The sequence below is a fragment of the Bufo bufo genome, chromosome 9 (assembly GCF_905171765.1).
Source record: "Bufo bufo chromosome 9, aBufBuf1.1, whole genome shotgun sequence".
NCBI lineage: Eukaryota > Metazoa > Chordata > Amphibia > Anura > Bufonidae > Bufo > Bufo bufo.
In genome coordinates this window covers 221,822,544-221,837,838 of record NC_053397.1, presented here as the reverse complement: position 1 = coordinate 221,837,838, position 15,295 = coordinate 221,822,544, and the positions used below count along the sequence as shown (strand labels likewise).

General features: G+C 45.6%; 1 protein-coding gene across 2 annotated transcripts in view; it reads right to left on the bottom strand.

Annotated features, from left to right (window-relative positions):
- PLPP3 (phospholipid phosphatase 3) overlaps positions 1-14,761 on the bottom strand; it is a 53,845-nt gene extending 39,084 nt beyond the window's left edge. The window contains exon 1 of one of the 2 annotated variants that reach the window (XM_040408262.1): positions 14,236-14,761. In XM_040408262.1, the coding sequence (XP_040264196.1) occupies positions 14,236-14,374 (139 nt within the window). In that variant the 5' untranslated portion in view covers positions 14,375-14,761. The remainder of the gene's footprint in view (positions 1-14,235) is intronic. The other variant, XM_040408261.1, reaches the window with a different exon arrangement.
- Between the last annotated feature and the right edge of the window lie 534 nt (positions 14,762-15,295).

The window sequence follows — 15,295 nt, the reverse complement described above, 5'->3', positions numbered from 1 at the left end:
CATGCTGAAATCCAGTATGTCCAATCTGAGTTGGATTTTTAGGCTGCCTGATATTGTATTGTATATTGTATTACTGTATTGTATATTGTATATTGTATTTCATTAAGCTCTTCCCACCAGACTCCACTGAAGTAGACATTGGCTTTAGGCCTCATGCACACGACAGTGTTTTTTCACTCTCAGTGATTTGGCTTCAGTGGTCCGTGTCCGAATTTGCTTCAGTTGTGTTTCCTTGTGTCTTCCATTTTTTTTGTCTGACAGGGGAAAAAAAAGGAAGGTTAATGAAAAGTGTAATTTTATTGCACCAAGGTCTTGTAGAAAAAAACGGACACGGACGCGGACACGGATGACATACCAGTTGTGCATCCTTTTTTTTTTTTTGACGGACCCATCGACTTGAATGGTTCCGTCCTCCGTTTTCTACTGACAAGAATAGGACAGGTTATATTCTTTTGACAGACTGGAATCACGGACGCGGAGAAAAAACTGAGGACTTTCAGTTTTTTTTCACAGCTCCATAGAAATGAATGGGACCTCCGCTAAACTGTGAAAAATGACGGAACGGCCGCGGATGCACACAACGGTCGTGTGCATGAGGCCTTAGGCACATACATACTGGTGGAGATCCTGTCTTTTTGAGGACTATCTGACCTCCTCATGTATGGCCAGCCTTAGGGCTCGTTTTTTGCGTTCCGTATACAGGCCATTTTTTGCGTTCTGTATACGGTTCGTATACGGAACCATTCATTTCAATGGTTCCGCAAAAAAAAACGTTCTCCGTACGCATTCCGTTTCTGTATTTCTGTTCCGTTCAAAGATAGAACATGTCCTATTATTGCCCGCAATATGCCATACGGAAAAACGGAACGGAATCGGAAACAAAAAACATAAAAATGGATCTGTTAAAAACGGCCCGCAAAACACTGAAAAATTCTTCCTTTATTTTTATTTTTTTTCTAAATAACACAGAATTATGTTTTGTTACCCTTTGTATTTGAATGTAAAAAATACATAAAACATGTACCAAATAAATCGCTGCAATTACTGGATGTTGGAATAAAAAAATCTGCATTTGTTAAACATAGAACTGCCAAAAAGTCAAATCTGGGAGGGATGAAAAAATAGCTTAATCCAATTTAAATGGATGTAAAGGATCGCTCCTTCAGCCCTGAGATGCCACCTCCCTTCAGATGAAACACGACGGATCAATTCCCAGCTCATTCCTGGGCATTTAGGATACCCGTCTCCACCTCTAAGACAAACACAAAAACTTCAGAAGATTTTTTCCCTCTTCTGCAAATGAATTTCCCACTAAAGAACATCAAAACCAGAAGCGGAGTAAAGAAATCCAAATGAAATCCACTGTCTGTAATCGAATGCTCCTGATTTCTGCACATTCCCAAGTGCTCTGCTCTAAAGAAATGGCTTTGCATTCACGCCAATGGGCCCTGTCCTCCTGAAAAGCCTCATTGTTTTACCCCCGGAGCTCTGTATCCTGAACTTGAACCCCAAAGATCTGAACTGGTGAAATGTTTGAGAAGAAACCAAGCACTGCCAGCAGCTCTGTGGTTCATAATAGGCCTCGAAATCTTAGAACGCAGACCGTTCCAAGGAAACCTTTTCATGGGAAGGAAATAAAAGCAATTTCTTAAAAGAAAAACAAAGAGGGATTAACAACGTGTAGAGGGTTCAAAGAGAGTTCTGTGACTACGCTCCATGATAAAGTCAAGGCCAGGGTCCTCCTGCTTTACAGTTGATTTTGAAGATTAACCTGAACTAATAAACTCTTGTGTTTTGTTTTTTTTTCTGCTATTTTTTATTTCACCACATAAAGTTACTAATGTTTGGTCTTTCAGAGGAGTAAAGGGGCAAATGACTGCAAGCTGGGAGACATCTTTACCTAAACAGTCTACTAATCAAAGAACAGCACTGAAAATGACATAATACAACCCTATTATACTCTATACATAGAGCACTACAACCCCCACCATGACCCGACCACAGGACATGAGTATAAGACAGTGCTACTATACTCTATACATAGAGCACTACAACCCCCTACATGACCTGAACGTGTCCAAAAGTACAAGTCTAGTATACTGTATGCACCCCCAATGTGACCGGGCCTTTGGACATAACCATAACACAGTTCTATTATTGCTATGTAAAGTACACTACAACCCCCAACAGGACTGGACCCTAAAACAATTCTATTATATCTACTGTATATTTAGACCACTACAACCTCCAACATGACGCCTTTGGGCGTGACATGATACAATTCTATTCTATTCTATACTTAGAGCACTACAACCTCCAACATGAATTTACCACTGGATATTACCATCATGCAATCCTATCATACTCTATACATAGAGCACTACAATCCCCAACATCATCTGACCACCAGACATGACCATCATACAATTCTATTATACTCTCTATATACAGCACTACAATCCCCAATATCATGTGACCACGGGTAGGGCTGCAGTAAACGATTATTTTAGTAATCGAGTATTCTATCGATTATTTTTTATGATAAATCAAGTAATCTAATAAGAAAAAATGAAATAATAGACTGTTTTCCTTTATAAAAACTCATCAGACCCCGTGCCATCAGTGCCCAACACCCTTCGTTCCCCCTGTGCGATCAGCCCAAGTGCATCAGTTCCCCCCAGTGCCATCAGCTCCACTATCCCCCAGTGCCATCAGCTCCCGCCCAACCCAGTGCCATCAGCTCCGTTCCCCCAGTGCATTCAGCTGTCCCCCACCCCAGTGCCATCAGCCCCTCCATGCCATCCATTGCCATGTCCTCCACTCCCCCAGTGCCATCAGATCAGCCCCTCCATGTCCCCCAGTGCCATCAGATCAGCCCCTCCATGTCCCCCAGTGCCATCAGATCAGCCCCTCCATGTCCCCACTCCCCCAGTGCCATCAGATCAGCCCCTCCATGTCCCCACTCCCCCAGTGCCATCAGATCAGCCCCTCCATGTCCCCACTCCCCCAGTGCCATCGGGTCAGCCCCTCCATGTCCCCACTCCCCCAGTGCCATCAGATCAGCCCCTCCATGTCCCCACTCCCCCAGTGCCATCGGGTCAGCCCCTCCATGTCCCCCAGTGCCATCAGATCAGCCCCTCCATGTCCCCCAGTGCCATCAGATCAGCCCCTCCATGTCCCCCAGTGCCATCAGATCAGCCCCTCCATGTCCCCCAGTGCCATCAGATCAGCCCCTCCATGTCCCCACTCCCCCAGTGCCATCAGATCAGCCCCTCCATGTCCCCACTCCCCCAGTGCCATCAGATCAGCCCCTCCATGTCCCCACTCCCCCATGCCATCAGGTCAGCCCCTCCATGTCCCCACTCCCCCAGTGCCATCAGATCAGCCCCTCCATGTCCCCACTCCCCCAGTGCCATCAGATCAGCCCCTCCATGTCCCCACTCCCCCAGTGCCATCGGGTCAGCCCCTCCATGTCCCCACTCCCCCAGTGCCATCAGATCAGCCCCTCCATGTCTCCTACTCCCCCAGTGCCATCAGATCAGCCCCTCCATGTCCCCTACTCCCCCAGTGCCATCAGATCAGCCCCTCCATGTCCCCACTCCCCCAGTGCCATCAGATCAGCCCCTCCATGTCCCCACTCCCCCAGTGCCATCAGATCAGCCCCTCCATGTCCCCACTCCCCCAGTGCCATCGGGTCAGCCCCTCCATGTCCCCACTCCCCCAGTGCCATCAGATCAGCCCCTCCATGTCTCCTACTCCCCCAGTGCCATCAGATCAGCCCCTCCATGTCCCCACTCCCCCAGTGCCATCAGATCAGCCCCTCCATGTCCCCACTCCCCCAGTGCCATCAGATCAGCCCCTCCATGTCCCCACTCCCCCAGTGCCATCAGATCAGCCCCTCCATGTCCCCACTCCCCCAGTGCCATCAGATCAGCCCCTCCATGTCCCCTACTCCCCCAGTGCCATCAAATCAGCCCCTCCATGTCCCCTACTCCCCCAGTGCCATCAGTCAGCCCCTCCATGTCCCCTACTCCCCCAGTGCCATCAGTCAGCCCCTCCATGTCCCCTAGTGCCATCAGTCAGCCCCTCCATGTCCCCCAGTGCCATCAGTCAGCCCCTCCATGTCCCCCAGTGCCATCAGTCAGCCCCTCCATGTCCCCACTCCCCCAGTGCCATCAGTCAGCCCCTCCATGTCCCCCAGTGCCATCAGTCAGCCCCTCCATGTCCCCCAGTTCCATCAGTCAGCCCCTCCATGCCATCCATTGCCGGCTGTCCCCCTTCAGTGCCATGTCCCCAGCACCAGTGAAATAAAATACTTACCTTTCCTGTAGGGGCGCCGCTCCACAGCTCCTTCCTCTTCTTCTCTGTGCGGCGCAGTACGAGCAGGCGGGTGACCACGGAGCGGTAAGTAATAGCAAGCTCTTCACTCCCGCTCCATGGTCACATGACACAAACGAATCCTCGATGCAAAACATTTGCATCGATGATTTTTATGTGTCGAATTACTCGATTCTATCAAGTAATCGTTTTAGCCCTAACCATCGGAGATGACCATAAAACAATCCTATTATACTCTCTACATACAGCACTACAATCCCCAACACCATCTGACCACTGGATATGACCATCATACATTCCTATTATAATCTATACATAGAGCACTACAATCCCCAACATCATCTGACCACTGGATATGACCATATTACACTCCAGGGATTATTATTACGGTTCCTCCAGGAGTTCTGCTCAGATCTTCCACATTGTGCACTTGTCAACATGTCCTCTGTTCGTCCCCTCAGCCTCGCCCTATCCGAGGCGCTGTATACCCTGTATACCCCAGCGCTGCTGTCTCCCATGTTAATCACTGCTCCATTCATCTAAAGCCTCCGTCTGAATAGGGCTTTGACAATGGGCCAAGGGCATATTGAACCTGCTCCACAAAGCTCAGTCCTTTCACTCCGGGAAAATAGTTTTCACGCTCTTATTAGCAAGAGCTCATAAACGACGCTGTGTAATTTAAGGACGCGGCGGTCCTCACTTTCTGCAAGAGACTTCATGCAAGTCTGAACACAACACACGAAGAAACTGGTTACACCGTGTCAATATTCATGCTGAACCAAGGAATGTGTCAGGGGCAGGGCTGACGAATTTGACAAGTTGTTACTTTTTGAAACGTCACTAAAGTTTGTTGACTACTATTTACTTTATTTTCGCAACAATTGGGGGTTATTTATGGAGGCAGTAGAACAGACAGGGGCAGATTATCCAGACTGAGATGTAAATTGGGCATCAATGGCTGTTGCCAAGGAGACAGCCATGAAACAATGTCCATTGTGCAAACTTTTCAATAGAATTGGTGGGAAAAACATAACGGCCATTTGGCTCTCTCCGAGTTATGTACGGCATGAATTGCCATTCACAGTGACATTTCTATGGCCAGTGAAAGCGCCGAGCACAAGGCTGTATTCACTTTTCAAAGATACTAAATTAGATCAGGCAGTTGAAAGGGGCATTGTTCCCGGACCCCCTCTCCGCTCTTCTTGATTTCCTAATCAAATGGTTGATGAGAGGGAAGGCTCGAAAAGGTAGATGGCGACACAAGACAGTGAAGACACGGTGGATGAACACAGGCTTAAGACACAGGAGACAGAGGAGATTTCTGAGACGTTGTTACCCAAGGTGATACAAAGATGGAGCCTAGTGAAGAGGTTTACAGTTGTCTCTGATACCTGGCCTGTTCCAGATAATAACTTCAGTATTCAGACTTTCCTTGTTGAGACACTAGCTTTGGCCATTTTGTCAACCGGGTGGTAAATCCAATAGATAAGAGGGTTGGTGGGAATAACTGTTGGGTGTGGAGACATCTGGTTGTCCACTAGGTGGGTGCACAGGTGGGAACTTTTGCTTTCATTCAAGGATTGGCTAAAAGATGCCTAAACCTAGGTAACTGCTGGAGGATGTCAAGGAAGCATGGCCCCAATGCTACTACAGCCCAACGTGGCCCACCTCTGAGGAACAGGAGGACTTTCTTTTGTTTATAGGTGGATGTCTAAAAGATGACCCTGGAAAGTTATCTTGGGGCAATCAGCAGTCCACTGAAGACTTTATACTGGTTGGCCCTTGTCTCTCTAAGTGTACGCCCCACTACTAGCATAGCCCAAGGCCTTTAGTCATTGGAAAGTCCAACCACCAACCTAGAGCCGGCCAAACACATTAGATAGTTACAGTCCAAATGAGCTGACTACAATCTATCTTGTGCCCCCATACAAATGCACTCTGGGTTGGGCTAAGCATGCATGTGTTCTCAATAGGCGCAGAAGGGTAAGCTGCTTCCAGACATCTCTAGTGGACAGCTTTTCTCCCTGAGAATGGAAGTATTTAGCAAGTTGAAATCCAACATGTGAAAAATGGGAATCTTCTAAAGAGCTAACCATGCATGGCACCATCATTGACCCAATCAGGCTAAAGCATGGTCAGCCAGGATGACCACATGATCAATAATTCACCAAAGCCCAGTACGAAAAATACAAGCTATGGGTAATAATTGTTTTCTCCCAACTCCCCTTCCCACGAAAACTGTAATTAGTCAGTGCTTGAATGGGAAGTGGAAGATGATCTGCAGTGAGCATCCAGTGATTTCCGGTCAGCTGTCCCCACATATCCTCCAGATGTTACAAAATCCTAAATGCACCTGGATTCTCGTAGTCAGCTTTATCGAACAAGAAAATACATCTCTCCCTGAAAACTTCACAAATTGAACCCAAAAAGGTCTAGAAAAAAGGTGAAATCTGAAGCATCAAATCCTGGTCACATGTCCAGATGCCCCCAAGTGCCTTATCACCATGGTGCAAGAAGACGTTAGCTGAGGTGGAGGGAATCCTGCTCAGAGACCCTCCTGGTTACAAGCCTTGACAAGACTTTGACCCTGGTCCACTCCTGCCGAGCTTCTCAATCCTCCAGTTTCTATTCTCAGGCGATATCTAAGTTAATCTGTAACTGACCTCGAAGCCCAGAAACTAGTGGTAACAGAAGCTTTAGTTTTTCTACTTAAAATCTGACAATCCCCAGTAAATAATTGCCCTTGAATCGTCCTTTCCTATTTTTGTCCTCTGGACCTGGTAGAGCTGGAGGACAGCCGATCTATATGTTCTACATCAGGCTTCCCACTTATGAAACCAATTGCCATGAAGTGATTTTATAATTAGATAATGAATGCTCTATGGCTCGGATGTAGATGTAGTAACCTTTCAAAGCTGCATTTATAGGAGTATGAATTTACAGGGCTTCAGCCGCCCACACTCCAGACTCACATCTCACCCTAAAGAAGAAGAGAGAAGAAATACTGCCTGAAGCTACCATTACCATTAAATGGATTTTTCAAAAATAAAAATAAAAATAAACGCCATAATCCTATGCAAATACGTTATCTATAAATGAAATAAAATCTGTAAAGATGCCCATGGCAGATTGGGGCCAGCAGGTGCATGGAAATCGGTGCCTTCTAGCTCTGCTACATATCAAGCTACATAACTGCCCTGTCCCTATGAGGAATCATATGACCAGCTCAAGGTCACCTCCAAAGCTACAAATCAGATTCCATTTTGGGCATCTCATGTTTCAAGGCTTAGATCAAAGACTGCAGACTCAGCGCTTTAAGATTATATGATTTTTCCAAAAAATTAAGCAGCAGAGACATTCTGGAGAAAAAAGGGAACAGACACATATATATCACTGGACTGCCAGTTTCCAGACCCTGTCAGGTCTGTCGGTGGAGCATGAAGCCCCCTCCTCTCCTTCCCCCTTTTAAAAGACCAACGGGGAGATCCAGTTTCCAGGAAAAAAAAAGAAAAAAGAAACTAATTAAGAAAAACTAAGTCAAAAAGTAACTAAATTTCTGCTGCAAATTCTAACCACAAAAGGAGAACTGCACGGTACCTGCTGTTTCATTAGGAGTTTCCTGGAAGGTTTACATTTCCCATTTGGTCTGTACCCACATAAAGAGACATGTTCAAGTTTATTGTATTTGCAGACAAACCGAGTCCCCAGATGGCCCAACTGAGGCCACAGTGAGGTGGATGGGGCCCTGATGCATGGCTGGTGAGACCATGAAGGGTTAACCCTCCCTCCAAGCTCTGCATCTGTAAAGTTATTCCAGATGGTCCTGAGGCCTCTTCCACTGTAGCAAGTCAGGAATAAGAAACTTTTCTGTAAATATTATTAACTGGGTGGGTTAAATTACTCCAATCTGTTGTCCAGCATTGGTGAAATACTTGGGATTTTCCTACCACCTTCAAGTTTATGATACCATCTAAGACCATGGAAAATGTTGGATGAAGAAAGTCCTCTTTTAAATCCTCCCAGACCATTTTGAAGGAAAGCCCTGAAGTGTTTGCACCTGTCAATCATTCATTAAGAAAACTTTGGCTCTCCAGCTACGTGGTGCTCCTCAAATGGAACATGTGAAGAGCTAGGAAGGCCAAGGTGCCGTTTTCATTGACTGTGCCGAGCAGTACCAGTCTACATAACCTCCAGTTCACCTCACAATGACCAGATGGTGAGTTCTGCTCTCAGTTTGTAGTCATTTTCATCCATAATACATTACAATCTGTCAGGGAATCAGGGAAAAGTGCTATTGAGTGCAAGCCCTGGTTCTTATCTAAGACGTCTTCCAACAAGTCCTAGCGACCACCATTTCTAACAAGTGAAAGGCAAATATCTCTTGTCAACCCTCCTAGCACATTTTTAAGAAAAGGCAAGACGTATTTGCTCTTGTCAATCACTCATTATGAAGACAAACTCTGCAGATACGTGGTAATCCTCAAAGGGAACATCATAGATAGTCATGGAGGGGCTGGATGACCAAGGTACTTATCTCCATTGATTGTACACAGCCGTACTAGTCTACACAGCCTCCAGTTCTCCTTATAATGACCAGATGGTGGGTTCTGCCCACAGATTCCAGTCGATTGAACTGAAGGTAATGCATTTCAGTCTGTAGGGAATGTTGGTGTTAAGTGTAAGTCCTGGTTCTTATCTGAGATGCCTTCTAGCATGTCCTAGCAACCTCATCAAGCAAAGGCAACCACTGGGTTCAACGGGATTGTTATAAAGGTTGATTTAGCATGGGTCTCCAAGGTGACAACTTTATCATGAAACTCCACCATGCTTGTCTATTATGGGTGATACCAGAAGACCGCCTGTGCAATTTGTCATGTAAATGAGGGAACTGTTTTGCTTTGTGCAGGTTCTTTAAGATGCAGAAGAGTTGTTACAGAAACTATTGTCAAGATGCTCCAGTGTGACAGGGCATCACATGAAGCGGACTAATGACAATAATTAGGGGCAGCAGCAATTAGAAAGGACAATATGACTATTTTCTAGGTTTACTGTACACACTGACATACAGTAAATGGTCATTTTGATTCCATATCTCTGCACCATCCTCTGGAGATGTCTTCTGGGCGAATCAGGGGGTGCAATGCAGAAAACAGAAAAGCAGACAAGATAGATGACTCCCACTGGGTCAGTCTGAGGAATTTTGCAATAACGAGGACAGAAGTCACTAATGAAACGTTTGCCTCCCCCTGACAAAGAAAACATCTAGTTGACAGTCAATGTCTCCGCTCTTTGATTTATACACCCTGTACAGAATTATTAGGCAAATGAGTATTTTGACCACATCATCCTCTTTATGCATGTTGTCTTACTCCAAGCTGTATAGGCTCGAAAGCCTACTACCAATTAAGCATATTAGGTGATGTGCATCTCTGTAATGAGAAGGGGTGTGGTCTAATGACATCAACACCCTATATCAGGTGTGCATAATTATTAGGCAACTTCCTTTTCTTTGGCAAAATGGGTCAAAAGAAGGACTTGACAGGCTCAGAAAAGTCAAAAATAGTGAGATATCTTGCAGAGGGATGCAGCACTCTTAAAATTGCAAAGCTTCTGAAGCGTGATCATCGAACAATCAAGCGTTTCATTCAAAATAGTCAACAGGGTCGCAAGAAGCGTGTGGAAAAACCAAGGCGCAAAATAACTGCCCATGAACTGAGAAAAGTCAAGCGTGCAGCTGCCAAGATGCCACTTGCCACCAGTTTGGCCATATTTCAGAGCTGCAACATCACTGGAGTGCCCAAAAGCACAAGGTGTGCAATACTCAGAGACATGGCCAAGGTAAGAAAGGCTGAAAGACGACCACCACTGAACAAGACACACAAGCTGAAACGTCAAGACTGGGCCAAGAAATATCTCAAGACTGATTTTTCTAAGGTTTTATTGACTGATGAAATGAGAGTGAGTCTTGATGGGCCAGATGGATGGGCCCGTGGATGGATTGGTAAAGGGCAGAGAGCTCCAGTCCGTCTCAGACGCCAGCAAGGTGGAGGTGGAGTACTGGTTTGGGCTGGTATCATCAAAGATGAGCTTGTGGGGCCTTTTCGGGTTGAGGATGGAGTCAAGCTCAACTCCCAGTCCTACTGCCAGTTTCTGGAAGACACCTTCTTCAAGCAGTGGTACAGGAAGAAGTCTGCATCCTTCAAGAAAAACATGATTTTCATGCAGGACAATGCTCCATCACACGCGTCCAAGTACTCCACAGCGTGGCTGGCAAGAAAGGGTATAAAAGAAGAAAATCTAATGACATGGCCTCCTTGTTCACCTGATCTGAACCCCATTGAGAACCTGTGGTCCATCATCAAATGTGAGATTTACAAGGAGGGAAAACAGTACACCTTTCTGAACAGTGTCTGGGAGGCTGTGGTTGCTGCTGCACGCAATGTTGATGGTGAACAGATCAAAACACTGACAGAATCCATGGATGGCAGGCTTTTGAGTGTCCTTGCAAAGAAAGGTGGCTATATTGGTCACTGATTTGTTTTTGTTTTGTTTTTGCATGTCAGAAATGTATATTTGTGAATGTTGAGATGTTATATTGGTTTCACTGGTAAAAATAAATAATTGAAATGGGTATATATTTGTTTTTTGTTAAGTTGCCTAATAATTATGCACAGTAATAGTCACCTGCACACACAGATATCCCCCTAAAATAGCTAAAACTAAAAACAAACTAAAAACTACTTCCAAAAATATTCAGCTTTGTTATTAATGAGTTTTTTGGGTTCATTGAGAACATGGTTGTTGTTCAATAATAAAATGAATCCTCAAAAATAAAACTTGCCTAATAATTCTGCACTCCCTGTAGACTTGAGACATCTGACTCAAGATACAGTAGCTGACCCAGAAACCTGTAGTCAGGAGACCTCTCAAGTCTTCAGTTGATCAACCAAGTACCTTGATAGCTAAGACCCTATGGAAGGAGATGCAAGTTCCTCACATCATTAGGGTTAAAGGTTCTAATCTGAACAGAGTCAACTTCTGTGTGGAGTTTGTATGTTCTCCAGTCCACATGGTTAATTGGGTTTCTTCCCATACTTCAGAGCATTAGCTTCTTAAGATCCAGGTTCAAGGAGATAGGCTGTAGGTTTCATCTGTAGGTGTGACTACTGATGAAACAACGGATAGACCCAACATACAATTGGGTAGATTATATCCGTTCTTCACTTCGGAACCAGTCTGCAAAATGAGTCAGCAAATACAATGAGATACAAGTTTTTTGACATCTTTGTGTTGCCAATTACCTGTAAACCTTGGGAGCAGCCTCGTTTGGGAGATGTCTGCACAGTGTCACACGATAGCTGCTCCTTGCAGAAAGCATTAGGACATCTTATTTCATAGCTGCCAGCCATTAAGTGAACCTAGGGAGAATCTGGTGACACCGAAGAGGAGCATGGTAACCAACACTTAACTGGACATGTTACAAGGGATACCAGGAGGCTCAATGCTCATAGAAGCTTATCAAAGACCAAGCGTAGAAAATGCTGAATAACTTAAATCAAAGGAGAAAATAAAAAGGATCTGGCAATAATCGGAGGATTACAGTCGGAGATTAGCTGGGGCAGCTTCGGCTTAGCTCCTATATTTGGAAAGTTTACAGTGCAAACGTCAAGTTAACCTTCCAAGTCTTATCTCCTCTCATGGCACTGTTATCTGGGATCTGCGCCTTTAATGTGGACAGACAATGCATTGTTGCTGCTGTTAACTGTCAGCAGACTCATGCAGCAGCCAATGGTAGAGCCATGAGTATGGCGAGAAGACACTTAGAAAGTCTCTGTCTCCGAGCTGGGCTCCTTTGAAGGCTAAATTCTTGCACTAATGGTTGTAACAGAAACCACCTTAATCATTCAGACAACTTACACCAGGAGATCTCAACTGTACTGGATGGAGCAAAGCCAACCTAGGCTGTATATCAAGGGGGACACGTACTATGTTTAAAGGACCTAAAGCTATCCAATCCCCAACCATTCTCAGTTACATGGGATACAATGCAAACCAGATGTCAATTATATAATGATTTATGGATTCGGCTCAGCTTTAGACACCCCTTAAGTCAACTTTAAATATCCACCATTGACCGGCTACTAACTACATTGTTGACATGCAGCTTAGCCGCAGAGCCAAGGTATTGCACTATGTGGGCGTCCATGACATGACCTTTGGAAACAAGTCACTAGGGTTGCACTTATGGTCAATGGGACATTTGTCACTACTGAGGATGTTCTTAAAGGGACGGGATATGGCCATGGTTGACTCCAGTGCAATGAGAATGTAATGATGGTGTATCTGCTGCAGTAGGGGGGGGGGACACGGCGCCTCTCCTTACTAGAAGTTATCAAGTTTCAGCCCACAGTAAGCTTCAGATTGTACACTGGGAGGAGGGGGGGGGGGGGCGTCTAATTGCGGTTTTGGAAAATCATTTCATAAGTGTTGCACAGCTGAGTGGAGGAGAAGTCATACATCGGTGATTGCAGAATGTAATGTGGAGAATTCAGACCAAAGCAGAAAGGATTGTCTTTGAAGATATTGAAAGGATTTCTCTTAAATCTGATAAGACTGAGACGGTGCTGTTCCTCCAGAGACCCCAAAGTCACAACACAGCCAGCTACTCCTATCATACAGGCACCAGCTGCTTACTCTCAGGGACCTTATGTTTTACACTAGGGACTCTCCCATATACAACCTATAGGAACTAAAGCTGCATTCTCCAGGACCACACATTGATACGGTTTATAGAGCAAAAGCTACAATCTAAACACACACACACCCAGCAGATGGGTGACCATAATGAGTACCATATACAGCAGTGGGGCAAAGCCTCATCATCACATGCTGAGAGTTGTAGTTCTGCTCTATACTTGCCTGCAGGGTGCCTGTGCGCCCCCCCCCCCCCCCCCCCTCCCATAAATCCACATTTATTTAATCTGTCATTGCTGTGCAGTTTGTAATTCCAACCTTTCCTATCAAGGGATAGAACCAGTGGATCAGGATCTGCTGGGTGCTTTCCACATATTCATAATCACACACTTTCCCTTTTCCAGTGACAATTTACTCCACAAGTGAAACTCTACACTACACATCCACCAGGCACATGAAGTCAGTGAAAGTCTGCAGGATACTATGTTACACATCACTTTTTCCTAACAAAAATATTTCCTGAAAATATGAAGAGGAATGAAAATAGTGTGTGAAGAAGTTAAACATTGGGGGCTGGCATAAAGGGAGGGCTGTTCTGCAAGAGGGAAGTATAATGTAATGCAAAAGATAATATAATGCAAAATGTAAAATAATGAACGTAGAACATAATGCAGGCGCAATAGAATACACAATGTAATACAATGCAAGTATAAGATAATGCAACGTATAATGCAATGCAGGCGCAATATAATGCAAAATGTGATAGAATGCAAGTATACTATAATGCAACCTATAATACAATGCAGGCGCAATATAATGCACAATGTAATACAATGCAAGCACACTGTACTGCAAAGTGTAATACAATGCAATTATAATATAATGTAAAATATAAGGCAGTCACAACAATGCAAAATATAACACAAAGCAAGCCCAATATAGTGAAAATGTCATGCAATGCAAGCACAATGTAATGCAAAATGTAATAAAAGGCAAAAATAAACTAATGCACAGTCTAATAATACTCATGAATACAGAATATAATAGGATTCTGGGACCATCATGCTGTCAGAGGAGTATGTGCCTGAGAGAAGTGAACACTATGGGCTCCTTGAAAGCCCCAGGGCTCCACACCTAGTGACAGCCCGGCAGCTTTGACCCCCAGAGCCATGGGCTTAAAGGGAAACCTAAGACTGGACTCACCGACTATGAGGCAGAATACATCCAGGAAGATGAGGAGGATCTTCTTGCAGTTGCCAGGGCCATTATTGTTGTTGAGAGTGGTGCTGCCCCCATTCCTGCTCTCTGGTACCATGGCCTTGTCATACTTGTAGTTCTGCATGCTGGTGGAGCAACTGGAGACTATTCTCTTGAGGTCCAGGCTGCCCAGCTTGCCTCTCACTGACAGCACAGGGAGCCGCTGACTTTATCCTGTGTTGACAAATCCCCGGGAGCAAAGTCCTTCCAGCTCAGGGTCCGCGCCTGCACGAGCGGAGAAGTCAGCAGAAGTTCTTGGAAAGTGGATGGAGGGTCCTGGGGGGTACAGTCCAAGGCTCTGGTGAATGCACTGCACACTGCTCCAAACCTCCAGCACAAAGGCTCGGCCAGTCTGAGGCTCTGCTGTCTTCTTGCACTTTTATTCTCTCTCTTTCCAGCCCCCTGAAAGTCTCTGCCTGCTCCGGGCTCTGATGGGATTTGACTTGTTCGGCCCCTTCCTGAAACTCACTTATACATATGATAATTAAGAGCACATTTGTTTCCAGCAGAAAGAAACCCCTGGCCAGCAGAATGAGGAGGGCGCCCCTGGCGGCCACTGGGGGGATCCTCACCCTGCAGCTCGCTGGAAAGTCTGAAGCTCCTCCTGCAAAGTGACGGAACTTCACCTGTAGAGGGCAGGGACCAGGCTTCATTCACACCATGCCATGCATGTAGGAACCTGTGAGGAGCGGCTGCTGGCATGTCACCGGGCTCGGCCATTAACACCTTGCTTGCCAGAACTGTGCACAGCTTTCTCCCTTGTGTAGTAGTGGAACTATAACCCCCAGGATTGTTGAAGGTGATAAGGCTAGCTGGGGTTTGTAGTTCATCATCGGTAGGTCCTTGTCAGGGCATATTGCTGGATTCTGTAGTCCCACAGGAGGGCGGAGCCAGGGTCTGAATCTAAGACACTGTGTGGTCGGGTTATGCTGGGGGTTGTAGTCCAGTGCAGGTTACTATGTGTTCCAGGAGGGCCCATGTCTCCTTGTGAGAAGTCATGCAGTGG